At 44.2% G+C, this 21,792-nt stretch overlaps 1 protein-coding gene across 1 annotated transcript in view; it reads right to left on the bottom strand.

Annotated features, from left to right (window-relative positions):
- CDH23 (cadherin related 23) overlaps nucleotides 1–21,792 on the bottom strand; it is a 547,959-nt gene that overhangs the window by 147,420 nt on the left and 378,747 nt on the right. The window contains exons 20-27 of the mRNA XM_065408191.1: nucleotides 21,279–21,391; nucleotides 17,397–17,504; nucleotides 13,552–13,741; nucleotides 11,689–11,834; nucleotides 10,520–10,739; nucleotides 6,911–7,063; nucleotides 4,306–4,419; nucleotides 2,626–2,774 (exon numbers count right to left, since the gene is read on the bottom strand). Coding sequence (XP_065264263.1) covers nucleotides 2,626–2,774; nucleotides 4,306–4,419; nucleotides 6,911–7,063; nucleotides 10,520–10,739; nucleotides 11,689–11,834; nucleotides 13,552–13,741; nucleotides 17,397–17,504; nucleotides 21,279–21,391 — 1,193 coding nt within the window. The remainder of the gene's footprint in view (nucleotides 1–2,625; nucleotides 2,775–4,305; nucleotides 4,420–6,910; nucleotides 7,064–10,519; nucleotides 10,740–11,688; nucleotides 11,835–13,551; nucleotides 13,742–17,396; nucleotides 17,505–21,278; nucleotides 21,392–21,792) is intronic.

The following is a 21,792-nucleotide window of genomic DNA, read 5'->3' as shown; positions in this document are numbered from 1 at the left end:
AGTTATTACTGTATTGCTCCACAATATGTTATTATCAAAAGACAGGCAATCAGAACAGTTTCTGCATAAACACAGGGCAATTGTCAAGCATGTATGTTCCTTCTGTTTAAAAACATCTTTTGATTTGCAAACATATTTTTGTTTCAAACTCATCAAAAGGGGCTAATCCACGTGATGAGACAGGGGCCTGGCAAGTTTGATTAGGAAAAACAAAATAAAACACATTTTGAAGGTAAAGCATGATCAGTCTATGCTCACCCAGAGCAAATCCAGCAAATGAATGAAAATAGGGTTAAGTTATGGGATTGTGCAAACTACTTGACTTCCCGTAGGGGGTCTGAACAGCATCACTACATTACCCCGAAGCAGAAAGTTAATGCTGTGGCTGCTCCTCCAGAAGGGAGAGGGCTGGTTACAAAGATGGGGGGAAGTCCTTGGCACCCACCAAGGTTCCTTTGTGTTTCCAGAGTAGCACAAAAGAAGCCTGTAGTCTGGCCTATGTGGGAAACTGAGGATTCCCCTTGCGTGGGTGAATGCTCAGCCCTGCAAAACTTGCACAGTGAGCTTTATACCACCTGCTCCTCACTTCCTGGTACAGAGGGTGTGGCCAGTGCAGCAGGGGCAGAGATGGAGAATAATGTACTTCAGCAATCCTGGGCCAGCAGCACAGTCCCCAGTCCCTGGAAGTTGGAGGCTGCTCTAACTTCACCGGGGCTGGTTTGTCGCCTAGCCAACCCTAAGATCAGGACAGGTGGAAAGAAAATGCATTACGAGAGAGCTTCATGGGGCTTGAGTGCAGCATTATAATTCTTGGTCTTTGCCTGGAAGTGGGAGGTCGAAGAGGAGTCTGCAGGCGTACGTGAACACACACTTGAGAGAGGGACATTTCCACCCTTACCCATAAGAACCTGGGAGTTACAGGTGTCCAAGTACAGACTGGTCACCAGCCCCATAACTAAGAATGTCGTCATTATTCCCTCAAGGCAATCAGACATGCTTTGCAATCTCTTCCCTTTCATCCATGGGGGGGTAAAGGCTGGAGTCATCCATTTTTTACTGATTATATCTTTTAAAAGTTTGCTTCTGGATGTGGAGCTGAATTGACAACCTGGAGAGCAGGGTCCCATATGAGTTCAGAGAACAGGCACAACATGGGCAGCAACAGAGCCCAGTACTTCTTCCCACGCTGCCCTGGCAACGTGACTTGGTCCTGATCTAGAGGGATCAGCTCTAGGGTAAAAGAGCAACTTAGTCTCCAGGCCTGTTCCATCCTTGGATTCTCTACCTATGTATTTAGATGTATATGCACAGAATAAAAAGGGAACCTACTGTTATGCTCTGAGCACACTGGCATAATTTAAAAACTACCCACATCAGAAATAACACTGCAGCATAGCTAAGGCACAGCAAAGCCAGTCAGCATAACCCAGAACCAGGCACATAAAAAGCTAAAATTCAGACAACCAAGAGCACCACTTGTGATTTTTTTTTCTGTAGGGTCATATGTCCACTAGGAACTACTCAGATGGAACTCCTTTCACAGATGGCACCTTTGATAAGGGCCATCAGATGATAGTGACTTTCAGTTACTACCAACCTGGGTGGGATTCAACTAGTGACCAACAGGTGAAAGGCTCCACTATTTTTTCCCCAGCGAATCACTTTGCCATCTCCTTCTCCCTCCACGTGACGGACAAAGCCCTGTCACCTCACTGCCTCTTTTCCAGCACTAAGAAATGCATTCAAGGCATAAGAAGGCCTCACAGAGCATACTGCAAAGACTCGTTAGTGCCCACTCCAGAAAACATTTGGATTTGAAGTGAGGTTGGAAACCTTCAGAGGCTGAGTGAATACATGCATTCATTCCCCGGGTCATTCAGCCATTCAGCTCTACTGATGGCTAGTTCCAAAGGGGAAACAAAAATAAAAATGAGACTCCAAACTCCTCTCTCTCTCTCTTTGAAGACTTCTATATCGTCTCAGCCTCTTAGCTCACTGGGAGGAGAGAAAAGACACTGCAGCTTCAGCCAGTGTTGCAATGAAAGCAGCTCTGTTCTGGGGCACTAGCTGCCTGCTATTGAGGCCTGTCTCCTTTCCCTCCTCACCATGGAAAATGTTACTTTATCCAAGCAGACTGGAAACTTGCAGAGTGCAGCTCTGCTGCTGCTGTGTCCTTAGCCACATATACCAGCTGGGCGGGAAAGAAAAGAAAAGCCAAAGAAAGAGAAAAGAAGAGGCTTTCACAAGCAGAGTTTTTTTCTCAAGAAGTGGGGCAAAGCAGTTTCCTGTTTTTTCTCTTCCAGGGTTCCCTCCCATTCCATGTCTCTGCTCAGCATCCAAAAAACGAATGACTTCACTTGCCCAGCTTCCTCTCTCCCAGCCTCTCTCTGGTGTTTTTAGTCCATCAAAGGAGAGGAAGGACTGGCTACTGAGTGTACAGTAAGGAATAATCCTAGACTAGCAGGGAGATGGATCATGGCCAGAGGTGGAAAGATCTGTTAAGTTCTATACATCTGTGTCTTTCCAGCTAACAGTCAGAACGTGGCAAGAGGGAAGGGAGGTGAGATTCCCTTTCACACAGTAACACTCTACCTTTGGAGCCTGGGGAACAGGAGGGATACATGCCTGCACTATGCTGCTGGAGTCTGGGATGTTCTCAGGTACACTGGCCTCGTAACTGCTCTGAATGAAGATAGGCCGATTGTCATTGACATCTAGCACAGTGATGTGCACGGTGGCTGTCCCAGTCCGCCTGTTCCCTGTGGGGCCATTGTCTGTGAAGAACAGAAAACACAAGGGGGTCCATCTCACCTCTCTCCTTCTCACAGACAGGAAGCACATAATTCTCTTGTCAGGTGTTGACTAGTCGTTGAGGATTACATTTCTACAAGATGAAAAGGCCTTTCCTCTTCTTACGCCAAGAGGCAGGCCACAAATGAGGGAGCTCCAATTCTGCCACACCTTCCACAGGGAAACAGACTATGGCATCATAAAAAATGCACACACACCTATATTCTACACGGAGTGGCCAATTAATCACCCATTAAAGAAACTGAAAAGTAAGAGGCCCACATTTTCTCTCTCTCTCTGCCCCCAAACTCTCTTTTCTTCTTCACCATCTATGCAATTTCAAAATCCATGCAATTATTTTTCCTTTTTAAGGCAAATGTTCTTTTTTAATTAACCAAAAGAAAAATAGGAAAACAGCATCAGATGCCCAGCTCTGATGCAGCAGCATAAATCAATATGCATGACAATGCAGGAAACAAAAAGATGGCATGAAAATGCAGTTTGGTTTCAAGACTCCAAGGGGTTACCATGAGCAATGGGAAATAAGAATTTAACATGTTTTTAAAAACATACCTTAACACTTATCAGTTTTAAGTACAGCAAACTGGGGGCCAGGGGACCTGGCAATGTGGAAAGACAGACACTCTGATAACTGCCTGAGGATCAGTGCTTATCCTTTGTTCTTTCAGAAATGGTCACTAAATATCCAGCTGACTTGTATTACCAAGTGCCAACGTAACCCTACATGGGGTTCTTTGGAGATGGGAGGAGACAGAGGAGTTTCCTCTGCTTCTGAAGCTAGAAGGGGGCCAAAATCCATAAGAGGGAGATAATATTATCCACAGCTGCAAACACTGGGAACTGCTGGTCTCCTAATATTGTTCCGCCCCCTATATCATCTGGTTTTCACATGCATTCCAACAATTTTGTGGTCTATAGAAAATCCCTACTTTGCCACTGATCTCCCTTTCCAAAGAATGCCAAGGCTCCTATAAACTAACACAGAACTGTAAACCCTTGGTGATCATGGTCAGAAAATAGTTGGCACTGAGTCCCTTTGATCATGCCAGCTGGCTCCACAGTGTCAACTGGCAGCAAGTGAACCAGGTTTTGGCATGGCACTTTCAGACTGATATTGTTGCACCATAACTCCATAGTGAATATTTTCATTACAGCAGGATATACAGTAACAAGAGATTGAACTGTTTCCTTACCCGAGGGAGGGCTTTTCCCCCCAGATCACAGTAGAGCAGTGCAGGGAAAGCCCTGGACTGAATGAACACAAATAAGGAATCCCCCTACCACTCAGTCAAGGCAGATCCCTCCACACTGGGGCTGAGATATATTAACAGAAGTGGGATATGAATCATTATTATTAAAACACATCTACTGACATTGATTTACATGGTGCTGGCAGACAGTTCTCTCTCTCTCCAATGCACCCCAAAGAAGACTTGTATATAACCTAAATTGATTGTTTGAATAACAAAAACAAAAACTAAGGGAAATCCTTACCTATGGCCTCCAGAACTAGGGTATATGATGCCATAGTTTCTCTGTCGAGATTCACTACTGTTCTGACCACACCATCTCTGAAGCCAACACTGAACTTACCATCCTGATTTCCACCTGCAGAAAAGCAAATGAAAATGTTTCAAAGACAGAGCGAGAAAACAGACACAAATTAAAAAGTGACTGGAAACCTAACCAGTATATTATTGGGAAAACACCACAGTAAAACCAACGAGTGCTTTCTAGTTATGGCTCCAACTAATGGATGACAACATAATTATTACGCTGTTTGGCTCTTGAAAGTTGTTGGGAAGACATGTTTTTAAAATCATTATTGCACAACATTGTCTTGTACCTATTCTGCCAGATCACATGAAGAAAGCAGTCTCCAGGATACTGGATAAGGTAACGCAACCAAATTATGTCAACTGTATGAAACATAGCATGTTTCCCACAACCCTCACGGCTGCCCAATGTAATGCAATTAACTCAATCCCTCACACTACTCAGCGCAACACATTGCTACCCAAGTAACAAACCAAATGTCACAATGCTATGGATTAATCAGTGCAAACCAACACAGCATGACCTGATCTGCGACTCAGTCGGATATACCAGAACAACTCTGTATTTGCACTCTTTGGAAGAAGATGGGAGTGTTTTATATGGTAAAGAATGAACGGGCCACTAACTGCTAAAGTAAACGGGTCCCTTTTCCCCATCCCTCCAACTACTGGCCGAGGGCCTTTATTAGACAGGTTACAGCCCAACACAGGTTATGGGGAATGCTGTGCTAAGTTAAAAAAGTCCAAATGGAGACTTTCTGCCTCTGAAGAAAAAAGTGGGTCATTTCATACAGTTTTCATAGTGTCCATGGGGAAACACATATGTATTTTTTTCTTGCTGGACCATAAGGGTTGTGGGACAAAACACAGTGCAGCTATAGTAAGAAGAGTGAGCATAATGTGATGTTACTGGTTTCTCTGTGTTTCCCTCTTCATGTCCAAGTCACATGTGCTCACTTTGCAAGTCAAAGTACTGGAAGGGTTTTTTTTTTTAAACTGCAGGTGCAGAAAACTCAGCTTGGGATGTGAAGACCAAGTTGTGGGGTTTATTTTTGGCCTTTTTCTTCACTTTCAGTATTAGAGATTCTGCAACTAGAACTCAACTGACTATTTTGGTGATGACGCACAAGGCAGATTAGAATCCAGTTTGCTCTCCCATCACTCTGTTGGCTCTGCAGTATTAACAGAAATAAAAGCATGTTTGTTTCAGTAATGGGAGCAGATTCGACCTGGGAGGGGGGAATATGGTATTTTGTATAAGGTGCTATTTTTACAGACATGCTTCCAACCATAAATGCACTGTAAATGAATTGTGCCTTATGACTTAGTTGCATATCTCACAGCTGCGCTAAGCCAATCCTTTTGCTTTTATGATGTTGAGAGGGAAGATGTGGCAGAGGGAGAACTGAAAAGAGTTCTGGTTCTGATTTCAATCAAAACCATATGAGTGAAAATCAGAATGTATAAGAAGAATGCAGAGAAGTAATGCAGGTATAGCACTTCTTTCCCGGCTAAAGGATGGGACTACTTAATAGCTAAAGCTAATATAAAGCTAAACAAATTTGGGGCATCATCATCACTTCTGTACAGAAGAGGGCGATAATGCACAACGTTTGGAACCTCTGGAGAAAGCAGCGCTTATGTGTGGAACATCATTCCAAAGCTTTTCGGAAGCGTGAACAACAAACTTTCTGTCTTGTATATCAGAACGACAGCAAACTCTTCAGAGAGCACCATCTCCAACAACACCTACAAACGCCACAACAACACTGCCATCGAATAGACAAGCGCCACTTCTGCAAACCAAAACATCCTTCTCCACCTCTCCCATACAGAACACATCAGCACATTCACACTCCCTCTAGCTCCTCTGTCCCCATGCCATTGCCAGCATTCCCACTACTCCATGGGGGTGGAGCCATCTTAATAAGGGGGAGTCTCAAATATCTATTTTCCCATCCCTGGGTGTCACTGTGGCCAGCCACAGCTCATACCTCCCCTCCAGAGAGTTTGGTCTACTCAGTGCTAGGAATAGTTGGAGTTATGACAGGAATATTCCAGAAAAATGGGAGTGGAAAGGGACCTGAATCTAACAGCTATATCAACGGTGCCCTACGAGATAGGAGGCGGCACATTTTCATGTCATCTTCCATGCCTGCCTGAATACAGCTCCCTTGGCAATGCTTCACCTGACCTTGCAAAGGAGACCAACAATTCCTGCTTCAAGCCCTCATGCTCATGTTGCGCAGACACACACAACTGATTACGCTTTCAGGTTGAAGAAGCATAGATAATTCTCAGCCTCAAACAGTTTTTCAGTCATTTGCAAAGCATCATAGGAAAATGTAAGCAAATCAGCCTTGCAAAGCAACAGCAGGATGAAAAGCCCCTTTGGCTGTCTGATTTGCATATGTTTTACCCACAGTGCTTTGCATCATGACTCTGGAACAGGTCTAAGGATAGATTGATGTTCTCCACTGCACAGAGATTAACGGTACAGTCAAGATATATCAGAGATAAGAAGGCATAGGAATATTTGGTACCAGTGATGAAGTAACTGAGCTCAGCATTCAGACCCACATCAGCGTCAGTGCAGTTCAGACGGACCACTTTGAAGTCCCGGTGTATGTTCTCAGGTAGGGAGATGTTGTGGACAGCTGGGAAGAAGGTGGGGTTCTCGTCATTCACATCCAGAACTGTAACAGACAGCAGAGGGTCAAGTATGCCCCTTGCCTATGCACCCAGTCTAGTCTGCTGTTCTTAAAAGGCCACTGCCAACTACCAAGCTCTCAAACAGATCCCTTCACTGGTGACTGTTCTGAACTTTCCATTTTTACAATTCCTTTATTGTTATTTATTATTTGTACTGAGGGGTTGCCTAGAGGTACCACTCAGGATCAGAGCCCCATTGTGTTAGGTGCTTTACAAACACAGAATGAAAATACCATTCCTGCCCTGAAAGGCATACAAGAGTTTACAGTACAAGTAGATTCTCAATCAGCACAGGACAGGAGACATTCTGAGGGACAGACATACAGAGACAGTTCCCATTGCTTCCCAGGGGAGGAGGGAAGAGAATCTGGAGCCTAGAGGTAGATGGCCTAGCCACCTCCTGGTGCATGGCAGAGAGGATGCTGGGGCTATAGGTGCAGACAAAGATCCTTCCACACACTGGACTGAAGGAACTCTGGGGTTATTTCTTTTCTCATTTCTTAATTATATTTAACATAGGCTCTAGCGACCACAATGTAATTAAATTTAACATCCTTGTAGGTAGAAAAATGCCAAAGAAACCCACCACCATAGCATTTAACTTTGAAAAGGGGAGCCACACAAAAATGAGGAGGCTAGTTAAATGAAAATTAGAAGGAAGAGTCACAAGGGTGAAATGTCTGCAAACTACATGCGGACTATTTAAAAACACCATAATAGAGGTTCAATCTAAACATATGCACCAGATTAAAACAAACAAGCAAAAATACACCAAACTGTCAGAGGACCAAAACAACAACAACAACAACAAAACAAAAAAACCCCAATGCCACCATGGCTAAACAGCAGAGTGAAACAGGCAGTTAGAGGTAAAAGGGCATCGTTTAAAAATTGGAAGTGAAATACTAGTAAGGAAAATAGAAAGGAGCATAAACTCTGGCAAGTCAAGAGTAAAAGTACAATAAGGCAGGCCAAGAAGGAATTTGAAGAGCAACTATCTAAGGACAATAACAACTAACAGCAATTTTTTTTTTAAGTACATCAGCAGCAGGAAGGCTGCTGAACAGTCAGTGGGGCCACTGGATGCTCGAGGTGCTAAGCGAGCACTCAGAGAAGACAAGGTAGTTGAAGAGAAGCTAAACTAATTCTTTGCATCGGTCTTCACTGCAGAGGATATAGGGGAGATTCCCACAGGTGAGCCATTCTTTTTAGGTGACAAATCTGAGGAACTGTTCCATATTGAGGTGTCAACAGAGGTGGTTTTGGAATAAACTGATGAATTAAACAGTAATAAGTCACCAGGACCAGATGGTATTCACCCAAGAGTTTTCAAGGAACTCAGATATGAAATTGAAGAACTACTAAGTGTTGTATGTAACCTATCACTTAAATCAGCCTCTGTACCAGATGAGCGGAGGGTAGCTAATGTAACACTTATTTTTAAAAAAGGCTCCACAGGCGATCCTGGCAATTTCAGCCTGCTAAGCCTAACTTTAGTACCAAGCAAATTGGTTGAAACTATAGTAAAGAACAGAATTATCAGACACACAGACAAACAGAATATGCTGGGGAAGAGTCAACACAGCTTTTGTAAAGGGAAATCATGCCTCACCAATCTATTAGAAATCTTGAAAGGAGACCACAAGCATGTGGACAAGAGTTATCCAGTGGATATAGTGTACTTGGACTTTTAGAAAGCCTTTAACAGGGTCTTGCACCAAATGCTTCTAAGGAAAGCAAGCAGTCATGGGATAAGAGGGAAGGTCTTCTCATGGATCAGTAACTGGTTAAAAGATAGGAAACAAAGGATATGAATAAATGGGCAATTTTCACAATGGAAAGAAGTAAATAGCAGGGTTCCCAAGGATCTGTACTGGGATCACTGCTGTTCAACATATTCATAAATGATCCGAAAAAAGGGGTGGAACAGTGAGGTGGCAAAATTTGCAGATGATACAAAATAACTCAAGATTGTTAAGTCCAAAGCAGATTGTGAAGAGTTACAAAGGGATCTCACAAAACTGGATCACTGGGTGACAAAACGGAAGATGAAATTCAATGGTGATAAGTGGAAAATAATGCACATTGGAAAACATAATCCCAACTATACATACAAAATAATGGGATCTAAATTAGCTGTTATCAAGCAAGAAAGAGATCTTGCTGTCATTGTGGATGCTCCCCTGCAAACATCCACTCAATGTGCGGCAGTCAAAAAAACTAAAAGAATGTTAGGAACGAGTAGGAAAGGGATAGATAATAAACATCATAATGCCACTATATAAATCCATGGTACATCCACACCTTAAATACTGCATGCAGTTCTGGTCGCCCTATCTCAAAAAGATATATTAGAACTGACGAAGGTACAAAGATGGGCAATGAAAATGACTAGGAGTAGGAACAACTTCCATGTGAGAAGAGATTAAAAAGATTGGGACTGTTCATTTTAGAGAAGAGAGGACTAAGGGGGGATATGATAGAGGGCTAATAAAATCATAAATGATGCGGAAAAAGTGAATTGGGAAGTGTTATTTACCCCCTCACATAACATAAGAACTAGGGGTCACCCAATGAAATTAATAGGCAGCAGGTTTAAAACAAACAAACAAAAGAAAGTAGTTCTTCACATAATGCACAGTCCACCTGTGGAACTCATTGCCATAGGATGTTGTGCAGGCCAAAAACATAATTGGGTTAAAAAAAGAATTAGGTAAGTTCATGGAGCATATGTCCAGCAATGGCAATTAGCCAAGATGATCAGGGATGCAACCCCATGCTCCAGTTATGTCTAAACCTCCAACTGCCAGAAGCTGGGACTGAATGACAGGAGATGGATCAGTCAATAATTGCCCCGCTTTGCTCATTCCTGCGGAAGCACCTGGCACTGGCCACTGTCAGAGACAGGATACAGGGCTATATGGACTATTGGTCTGATCCAGTATGGCTGTTCTTAGGCTTATGAATGGCTATTAAGTAAACTCACATGAATTAAAACACTAGGTTAATTAACAAAATGTCAGCTCTGAGAACCCAACCCCCAAGCAACGCAGAAACTCAGTCCCCTTCAGGCAAAGATCCAGGTAAACAGACTGTCCTTGCAGCACACCCTGAAAGGAACAGAAATGCCAGGGCTGTGAGAGCAACGGAGGAAACAGATCCACAAATCTAGGTTCCCCCCACCCCCATTGACAGTGCCATGCCTTCGTTGTCTCAGTGCTCATGTCTGGGCACTGCTAGCGTGAGCACCCCAGCTGATCTCACTTATGAGGAAGATATACACCCAAACCATGTGGGGACAGCAGTACGAGGATAGCCCCCTCCCGATGCATGGCAGTGGGGATTCTGGGACTAGGGGTATGGAAACAACCAGGTCTAGGAAAGAACGCCAAGTGTTGGGGTGAGTGTAAGGGCCTTGGGATGCTCAGCCCTGCAGTCACCTCTGACAGTCAGGGTGCTGGTGGAGCTCTTGGACGGTACTCCCGCATCACTTGCTACCACCCTGAGGTAATACTCGGAGATCCTCTCCCTGTCCAGCACTGCTGTGGAGTTGACGAGCCCACTGCTGCTGTTGATGAGGAAGTCCATTCGGGGCATGCCCACTTGCATGCGGTAGGTCACCTGCCCATTCAGACCTTCATCCAGGTCTATGGCCACCACCTAGTGAGGATGGAGGGGAGAAACAAGCATGAGAAAGAAACCAACATCACACGTCTCATATTAGAGTCCTGAATGTGTTGCCTTGGTCAAAATAAAATAAAAATACATAAACTTCAGACCCAGAGAGCGAGAGTTTCCATTTCCCACAGACTCTGAGTTAAACACAAAGGGTACTTTGACCGTCACATCTGCTAGTGGTTACAGTACATAGAACCCATGCTGTGACAACACAGGGCTGCATGTGAAATGTACTCCCCTTGAGTTAAAGTATCCGTGTCACATCTGTGGGGAGAGGTTCCAGGAGTGGGAGTTCTGCTACTTAGTACTTACAGCGAGTGCTTGGCAAACATTACCTAACCCCTGCACAACTCCTGGATGGCTAATATTGATGTTTCCTTTCTGCAGATGGGGAAATGGAGGTACAGAGACGGCAAGTGACCTGCCCCAAGCCACAGCATGAGACAGTGACAGAGCCAGGACCTGAGCTCAGGAGTTCCCCATTTTTAGCCCTGTGCTTAAACAACTGTACACACACCTCTCTCACAGAGAAAGCGGCCAGCGAGAGACAGAGGTTGAGTGAGGAGAAAATAACCCCTTAATCACCAACACAATTGCATGTAAATTAACCTGAGCCAGTCTCCTGGCATTTGGTTAGGTCCCTAAGATTGCCTGTCTTATGGAGTCTGGGGCTCAGAAATGAATGATCATTTACGGCATCCCCATTTTATATAATGCTGGCTGCTGACTCTGGCCATATTTATCTGGGGGAGGGTACTGACTTCACAGAAGGCTCTCACCAAAATGCAGCAATGATAATCATACTAAACACTTCCATAGCACTGGCACTTCCATAGCACTTTTACAAATGGTGGTTAATACAGGTTAACACGGCTACACCACCACTACAAAATACAGGTTGAAACAGAAATGATGAAAGCAGCACATTCACCTGGAAGACGGAGGAGCCTGCTGGAAGGCCTTCAGGGACCTCAGCAATGAAAGGCAGGTTCTGGAAGGTGGGGTCATTGTCATTGAGGTCCAGCAAATTCACAAAAACTGTGGCGCTACCAGTAGCCCGTAAAGGCGGTCTCCCACCTGCAGGAAAGGCACAACTTCAATCGACAAGCAAGGTTAACGGCAGAAATCCTCCAGAACGAATGCCACTGACAGTTCTACTGACAGGGTCACCTTTCTTTCGGAAGGAGAGTGACGTAGTATGATTCTCCCCTGGCTGGATCTAGCAGAGATACCACTAGGACTAGAATTGGCAGGCCACATACTTCAGATACTGAGTCCCCAGGCTGAAAACTAATCATCAGAGCTAGTTAACCGTTTAAAATAATCCCCTGGGAACAGCAGACAATGTGATGACAATATGTGTATGTGGTTGCAGAACAAAAAATGTCTATGTTCTTATATGATCCTCATCATACAGCGCAGCTGAAAAATGTGTGCTGGTGTAATTAACACTGTGCAGTAGTAATGCAAACATGGAAGGGACAGGGTTAAGGCTTACATACAACCTTACTTTGTCATTGCCTGACTTTTGAGTACTTAGCTGTGCAACCAGAATGTTCATTTAACTAAATTTAAAAAACAAACGGTCCTCATAGGATATTCTTTTCAGAGAAAAAGATTTTTTTTAATCACTCAGCAGCCCTTTCCCCCTAAATAACATTATTTAGCTAGAGATCACTGGAATGTCATGCCCCATGTATCCTGCAAGTCCGGCAGGAGGGAGCCCCCTCTCCTGCAGACCTTAAGGGCTGTGGCATGCCTGACTTCAGAGCAGTTCCCTGTGCCCCAGGGATCTTACAACCCCCAAAGAAGGGACACCAGCCTGGGGCTGCAGCCCTCGTGATATAGAACACAGAAGCAGGGTTTCCCTCTTGCACATGACAGCAGCTCCCCTTGAATGGCGTGCAGTAGCAGAGGTCCCCTCCTGCTGACTTTCTACAGTCTGCAGAAGAGGAGCTCCTCTCATATCCTTCTTATGGGTGTGAGGAGGTTTATAAAAGCCCTGCCGCAAACACTTACAGAGAATGCCTGGGTTGGGGCAAAGGCTCTTAAAATTTCCCTAACTTCTGATTTGTAGGACCCAGTTAAATTAACCATGTGTGCAAACACCACAGCCTTTGCCAGCTGCACACTGTACACGCTGAGTGAGCAAATCCTTCCGAAACACACTGTACATGCACAAAGTACAATCTGGTCATAACTCAATGAAAGAAAACCCAGTTTTCACCACAGCGCTCAAAAGCACTTCTCCTCAGTAAGGGCTATTTCCAGGCCAAATTTCACCTCTCTCATCTAATTTGTCTGGTCTGTTAAACGAAATCACAAAAATTGTATTTTTTTTTATAATTGGGCAAGTATTTCCCCTCCCTCCCCATTCTTCTCCTCAGAAATGGCTCATCTAATTTGCTCAAAATAAAAACAAAAACAAAAAACCCTAAGTTGCCTTCAAGCAGAGAACAGACTTGGAAAATTTTAGCTTGATATGTGAAAGTTTCAGAAAAGTACATGCAAGTGAAAACAGAAGGTTAGAATGGAAATGCTTATGTAACCTTAGCCACAGTGGTTGCTACCAGTCCTGCTATGTCAAAAACAATTATGCAGCATGATAATTTAAGGGAATTCTATTATGCCACTCCAGTAACTTACACTCTGCTTGATAATGGTACAAAGAGGAAGAAACAGGATGCGAAAATAGATAAATCCTATATTTGGAGCAACAGGAGAGACAAATGGCAAAGGCATACAGTAAGTAATGAGAAGCAACATGGAGCAGAATAACTGAGTTGGAGCTTACGGTCAGTGACGGAGACCATGATCTTCCTCATCAGTTCAGCTTCTTGGGGGTTTGGGTTCTCTCTATCCAACACGACCCCCGTGGTCCGGATCTTCCCCGTGGTGCTGTTGAGGCTGTAGAATTTATTCGGTGGCCTGATGCTGTACACAAGGGAGCCATTCTCAGCCAGGTCAGGGTCAATAGCAACCACCTGGAGAGACCAAGTGCAGATGTCAGTCTGCTAAATCAAGGGAACCCTGTTCAGTACAGCGCATCCACGCAGTCAACTCTCGGATCTGAGATGAAAAACTGAAAAGGAAATTAAAGCAAACCAAAAAGAAATAAAAAATTAAGTGCACTAAAGAGCTTGTGTTGCCCCATGGGAAACTCTGAAGATAACCCTCTTTAGGCATCATTCTCTTCTGTGTCAGACATTTTCTGTTTTATTTTTCTCCCTCGGAGTTTTTAATTCCCAGGGACATTTACATAAAAATAAAAACTTTGTTACTTAGGACTTCACTGCTCCTGTTGCTTGTCACTCACCTGATTTAGTACTATGTTGGTGATATAATTATTATTTTTCCAGCAACTAATTGTGATGTCAAATGCAAGATGACTTTCAGTGGGGAATAAGCAGCAGGAGCAGTGGCATGCTGAAGAAATACAGATTTTGTTTCATACAAGACATCCCTACAGAGCAAAAATAATGGAAAAGAAATATGGAACCCCTATATGGCACCTTCCATCACAGCATTTTACTGAGACTAATCAACCTGCCCAATATCCCTGTGAAGTAGACAAGGATTATTTGCCCACCACTTAAGTGCAGCTTCTCTCTTGGGTGGAAGGTGGGTGCTGTAACAGAGCACAGCAACCCCATACACCAATTTAGGAGAGTAAGTAGAGAAGAATACGGCATCCGACTCAAACTGCAGGGGGAATTCAGACAGACAAATTACCCCCACAGCAATTTGATATGGACACTGGGGTTAATTTACAAAAAGTTCCATCAGAGTTTTAATTGCCACAAAGGAGCAGGGCCTTGGTCTTACAGCTCATCTGTGTTGGGATATAGAAGTTGGAGGATTTGCCAACTGGCAACAGTTGATCTTTAGGGGCCAGTCCTGAAACCTCTAAACCCTGAATCTTTCTGCTCACCTCCCCCCATTTTACACAGAAATCAGAGCACAAATGGCAGATAACATTGACTGGATGCCACAGCAATACCAATGGCAGAGATTTATTATTTGTACTGTGCCCCAAAACATGCCAGGTGCTTTACAATGGTGCACCTAGCACAATAAGGCCCTGACTGGGGCCCCTGAGCACAATTGTAATGCACCAAAATACATAGAAGTGTACCATAACACTGTGCTATACTATACAATGTAGGTATTGTAAATTATGGAATGGATAATGGGTGGAATTATGGGCAGAGTGGAAACTGCAACATCATAGCTTTTACCAGTCCTCAAGCTCCATACAAATAGACCAACGGTCAACAAGTCCAGTACCCTGTCCCCGAGGATCACCATTGATGGAAGCTTCATAGTAACAAAGAGCACAAGAATATTTTGAGATGGAAGGAAGCCCAGCCAGCCCCTGCCCAGGTAATGTCTCTCCATGTGATCTAAGTGTCTGTTCTAACTCCTTCAGGCGTGTCCTTACAAGTGCAGAGATACAGTGGCAGAGAAAAGGGTTACAAGCCAATATGCCATAGAAACCACCAGTCCGGTTTGCCTTTATCAGCCACAATGCTTCGTTTTAATTACACAGGAATACATTATATTTGCTCAGCATAAATAATAATAATTTAACATATTATTAAACCCCTCTGCTTTCCCATATCCTGCTGCCGACAGATTCTTCCCAATAAGAACAGATGCAGAAGGAGCCACAGCCATGTGCCCAAGTGAATCGTGCACTCAGAAAGCACAACTTGCTCCCCCATGGGGAAGGGGAAGCAGATAGGCCAGCTACGGTAATGCAGAGTTAATTTCTGCAAGGTGGACTTGGAATGGAATCCATTCCCCCTCCTGCTCCAAGATTAATGTTTCACTACAGGATTTTTTCCCCCAGTCTTTCCTGTTTGATGATTTTGTGGATTCTCTTCACTTTTCCCTCATTTATTTTCTGTTTCACGCCCGTCATTTTTCTCCCAGCATGATGGAAAATAATTCTCTCTCCTCCTCTCTTTTATTTTGCTGAAGAGATTTGAAAGACTTTAAATCAATGCCTTTCAGAGAGGTCCTTGAGGGAGGTCACAGGCGAGGCTAGGAAAGCAGAAGTTAGCCAAAAACATTGTTTTAAAGAAACACACACACACGCGCGCAGAGGAAAGACTGCAACATGCTTGGGGTGGGAAGCATGGCTGCAGTTCAAGGACTGTGTTCTCCAAATGGACTTTCATGCCTTTATAATCATATCAGGGCCCAGATGCACAGTGGAGGACACAAAGTTCAAGTCCCATACTGCACATGGATCAGATTCCAGTCTCATGCTGTAGAGAGCCTGCGCTATCTGTAAGGAAACTGCAGTGATTGCTGTAGTCTCAACACGTTAAGCTCTGATCCTGCAAAGACTTAACTTTCTGCATTGTAACAATAGTCCTATTAGCTTCAATGAGATTACCTACAGAACATAAAGCTAAGCACATGTATAAGTCTTGGCAAGATCAGGGCTTTAGATTGCTAAATGAATATTTACTAGAGGAAGCAAGTACGTGGGATAACTCCAGGCTAGATCCTCAGCTGGTGCAAATGGACAAATCCACATAGGGCAGTGGGGTTACACTGATTTACCCCAGCTAAGGACCCACTCTTCAATTTTCATTTTTTTTAAATGAGAAGTATCTGCCATGATGCTGAGATCTTCATAATTTTAAACAGTGCTGGGGTCCCTGAATTGGAGCTGCCATTTCACTGGCACTTTCCAGCAGGAAAACCAATCAGCTGATAGAGTCCCCTCTTCTGCAGTTGGATCTGCTCACGCAGACCCTCTCACCCACATGGAGTCCCACTGACGTCAAGTAGCTTGAGACAAAGCAACTGCTATTTAGTAGATACATGAGTGGAATGGCTGGGGACTTCTGTTTTAAGGTCATACTGATATTTATTAGAAAATGGTACAAAACATTGTGGAGACATTTAAACCATTGTTAAATTAACAAGAAAATCCTTTAATAGACAGCAAAATTTGCCTTTAATCAGCCACAAAAGCCTCTAGTCTTATTCCCGTATTCATCTGCTAAACAGCAATTCAAATTTTCTCAGCAGATATGCAAGATGGTGGCTGTCTCATTCATTATAGTTTATAACCATTTAACCTTATTGGTGATTGATCCAACCAGATGATGTGGTTATTGCATTTTTAAAATCAAACTGCAGTTTTTCTTTCAACAAAGGCCTGTTAACTCCATGACTTTAAGCACCAGGATTTCCTGGCTGTATCCACTCTCTGGCCATGCGAACACCATTGGATTAAAGGAACAGACTTCTTAGAATAACTGTTCTCTTCACTGGGCCAAACACAGTGAATGCGGCGAAAATGAATTTGGCACAGTGTGCCAATTCCTGCCTGGGAGAGTGCCAGGGCTGGCACGATGGAGGGGACAGAAGATGGCAGGTCAGGATGGAGAGATACATATACAAAGGTGCTGCAGGACTCAGGGCTGGTATAACAGGACTGAGGTACCCTGGCAGCACTGCAAGGCAGAAGCATGCACAGATCTTTGTCTCCAGTTAAAGGCATCAGCCCTTCAATATTACACATGCTAAAAGTCAGTCCAGACAGCACAAAGATTAAAACTAGTTTCTTTGTGCTTCTGGATTCAGAGGGTGCATTCTGTTGGCTGTCATGGCACATACCGTTGTGACATCGGAGTCCGGGGGGGTCATTTCCACCAGGTTAATGAAGTACGGATCATCCTTCCACATGGGATAGTTATCATTAATGTCCAGCAAAGTGATGTTCACCTGCAAAATGGTAAGTGTGAATATGGACTTTCCTATCCAGTAACCAGCATGGTATGACCCTAGAGTAACTGCAAATCTACCTCAGTGCTTCTGCTTATTCATGTCAGATAGGGTTGGGCTTACAATGTCTGACCCTGGTCCCTTCACCTTTCCCTCTGAGCCAGTGTCGCAAATGATGTCATTTTAGCAAGATGGCTGTCCCTGTGGGTGGTTCCGAAATGATGAGTGTAATTAAAAGGATTTCTTCTTAAAGCCAATTCATTGTCTCTACCAGACGAGAAGGTACTTCTCACCATGCACCGTTTCAGGAGCACTGTGCTGAGTGTCATGAGAGCCACTTTCCTCTCCATAAACACTGCTGTCTAGAGCCAAGTGAAACAGTCACCGTAAATATGGAAATTTGACCAATTCAGCCTTTTCTCCAATTTTTTCATTATTTGAAATTATTTGCGGAATAGTCTCAGTCTGTATGTTGGGTGGCACGTTCCATATCTGAAATCCAAAAAAAGTTGGTTCATTTTGTATGGATATATAGGTCGAATGGCGCTGTTTCCTTTCCTTGACTGGACAAACATAACACTTCGATTCAGGTGTAGAGTGAATCCTTGCGCTGATGAATTCAGAGTGAGTTTTATATGAATATTCTTCTACATTCCCTTAAAAGTTGCTGTTTCCACAAACACTCCTATCAGTGAACTCACTGAGTAGGACAATGGTTTGGGCATTTTCCATACTGGGACCCCATGTTACAACAGAAGAACATTTCAGAATTCCTAATGCCTAATCATAAAGGGAGGGTTCTTGTGATCGCTGGGTTAAGAACAACATACTAGCAGATTCATGGAAAATGGACGCTGAAGGCACAGGGAAAGGGAATTTGTTTGAACATTCAAACAAATATTTGCAGGACATTTTTTACACTCTTCCCCAAACTCTCTGCCTTGCCTGGGCTCTGGTCCACATACTCCCTGCTATGGCCCAGAATCAAACAACTCCTACTCACCTTACATGAACGGTCCCAGTAATGGCACTACTTCCATGAGTAAGGCCAGCAGGATGGAAACCTAAACTGGACCTCCAGATGTTGCAGTTTGAGGGAGGCCAAGGGGAGCTGCCTGATTTCCCATGGCAGGCAGTGCAATGCAAGATAGCCAGTGTTGGTAGGGGCTGTAGCTGGGGTGCCATTGTTCATTACAACTGCCCTATAAGAATTGTATTGTAGCAAAGTTAGCCATTCTCTGTTTGAAAAAGTTTTGGCAGGGCTGAGAGCAGCTGCTTCCCTCATAAACGCTAATCAGAGACACTACACGATGCAGTCTGAGCAATTTCCTTGATCTCTCCCTATCCTGGTAAATTATTTACAGAGTTTGAAATTCCCATTAATGTAGTGGCCTGGGGCTGCTGCTTATTGAACAGGGCATGTTACTGTATTTCTGAAAAGTTCTCTTCCCAGCAAGGCACCTGACTCAGGCATTGTGGCAGAATGTAGGGATAACAGGGAAAGAATGTTAGGAAAGGGAGGAAAAAGCAAAGAACAAGACCATTAAGTGGAAGAAGCAAGAAGGGAATGAGCGAGGGATAGGCAAGGGGTAAGAGAACATGTATGGTGGGTGCAAAGCAGGGAACAACAGAGAAGCAGAAAAGGGTACAGAATACAAAGCAGGAAGAGAATGGCACTCTGAAGTGTTAACTATTTATTTTTCCCAATGTAAGTAAAGGAGGTGGCTGGGGGTGGTTACACAGGGTCCAGATGGATCATGGGATTGACGGTGGGATGCAGAGCCTTTCACACGTTAGTTCTCCAGTTTAAATCCAGGCCAAGTCAAGAGCGATCAAAATAAAAAGTCTCAGGGGGAAGAATAAAATAAAACGGGAGGAGGGATGACAAGAAAAGGCCCACCCAGTGCTTGGGTTAGTGAAATTACATCTATACATTTATGTGCACATTCTGCTTCCAGCTTCACCTTGGGGCTGTATGGAAAGGTCCCACATCTCTGCCAATCTGTGAGGGAAGGAGGTGCTGGCAGAATGCTGCTGCTGAGGAAACCTGAATCCAAGTGTGTTTAGCTTTGGGAGGGTGACTAAGCTAACTGGGCAGGCACACAACAAAACACTGTCAGGTAACCACTTCTATTGAATTTCAAGCCCTGGTTCATGGGGCACAAATCCTCCTAAAATCTCCAGTACATTTATCCTTAGTGCCAAATCCCACTCTTCTGGTCCTAATGCACACCAGAAAGCAAGCATACATACACTCACTGACTGTAAACAAGCTGTTGATTGTAAAAGCTCTTACAAGCTCTCTTTATCATCGTTCATGTGCAAGAGATGGCCTACTAAATGCAGAGTGGGATGTAGGAACCCTATCATGTCTGTCCCAGCATTCAGGGCTCAGATAGCTGTCCCCAGCTGCTGATTGCTTCTACAATATCACTCCAAAGCTCCAAGAGAGGCTAAGTCAAGATCAGGGGTTTAATATTAGCAAATATTCTCCTAAAACAAACCAAAGCAAACCGTGCATGTGTCTGTTTAGCTCAAAAGGAGACTAAGGTCAGATCATGCAATTCAGAGAGATGCACATTCCTTCAGCCACACACAGGAGGATCACAGGTGCCATCCAGTGGTAGGTCAGGAGAATCTCAAGTTTGTGGTCTCCAGGGCTATCCCAGGCACCGTTTTCTATTTAAGGCACAGAAGAGGTTTGTTAGGTGAAGCTCAGATGTGTATTCCCAATGGCTATCCCAGAGGATGTGCACATGGGGCCTGCTGATGGTGTAGCTGAATCACAAGCATAGGCTCTTTAGGGCTGTTTCATAACATCTGAGAAAGAAAAGACCTAGCAGATCAACTACTCCATTACCTAGGGACAGATGCAGGATTGTTCTCTACAGCACATTCTCTCTCTTTCATGTCCTTTCCAGTCCCATTTTAAGGCTCCAAGCTTACACTGCTTCCCTTGGGATATTAATCCACAGCCAAACTGTTCCCTTTCTCCCAGGTGCTGTTCTATTTCAAGACACCGGAGTGGCATGTCCGCTTATTCTGGGGTGTGCATGCATTCCCTGTGTGGATTTCTGGGGGTGTGTAAAGGTGGTGCAGTAGCTGCTGGTCAGCTGGTGTGAATCCCAACATGTGCGTTCTTTAGGGCTATTACAGGCAATGTTTGCTATTTAAACGGCACTAGCGTGGTTTGTTAGGGAACCCCAGGCACGTATGCCCTATGGAGCACTGGGTTTTGGGCTCTTTTTTCCTATTCAAAAGGTGGTGCAGTGGCTGGTGAATCCTGGGTGTGTATTCCAGCTAAATGCAATAGTCAAACTTTAATCAGACACCAACTTCCCACCGAGTTTTCAGGTTCTCTAATTACAGATACTTTTAGGACATATGTTAACGTAACTTTTCTCCATTCCAGAAACTGTTCTTTGCCTTTTAATGAATCTATTAGGAGACTGGTCCGCACTCCCATGGAGCCTCAAAGAGGACACAGCAGCAGACATGCCAGCCACCTCAGACTCAGCAGGACTGTAACCTGCCTGCCCCAGATTCAACAGGAAACATCAAGTTATCAAGGGACCAATTGTACCCAGCACCAGTGAGAACTACCTCAAAGAGCTCTCCCCTTTAGCAGTGCAAAGACACTTCCAGTGACTCGCAAGTGGAAGAACAGGTTCAAGAAAGATTGTCATCTTTATATTAGTACCGGCTGCTCATTACATCTCTTGTACTATCAGAGTAAGGAGCAGTTTGGCTGAGACCAAAAGCATTTGAACTCACAGTGGCAATGCCTGTTTTCTGGTTGTGACCCACGCCACCATCCACGGCCCGGACAATGAGTATGTACTCTGATTTGGCCTCCCGGTCCAGCAAAGAGGTTGTAGTGATTTCACCTGCAGAAAGGGAAAATGGGAGAGAAAAGAGATATGGGATAATAGTGATTCCTGGGCACATGCCCAGATGGGATGAGGAGAGTGGCATGAACATTTGGAAATACTAATGCACAAAAGTGTACACAAGCCTGAATGTGTGTGTACAAAGAGAGAGATCATTGTGAAGGGGTGAAAAATTCAGATTTGGAAACACGATCAGTTTCTTCCACAAATGATCACATGCAGAGAGAGCCGAGAGACATGGACACTGAAAGAGAAGCAATGTCAATTCCATGATTCTGTTTAAAATAGACAACTATAATTTTCTAGGGCAATCTTTGTAAATCCTCAGAGGGGTCCACTCCATCCCTTCCCCCGGCAATGCCAGGGTACTTAAGGGGACTGGTACCCTCCCACCCCCG

This window comes from Emys orbicularis, chromosome 7, assembly GCF_028017835.1.
Source record: "Emys orbicularis isolate rEmyOrb1 chromosome 7, rEmyOrb1.hap1, whole genome shotgun sequence".
Lineage (NCBI taxonomy): Eukaryota > Metazoa > Chordata > Testudines > Emydidae > Emys > Emys orbicularis.
This window is presented reverse-complemented; position numbering and strand designations above follow the sequence as displayed.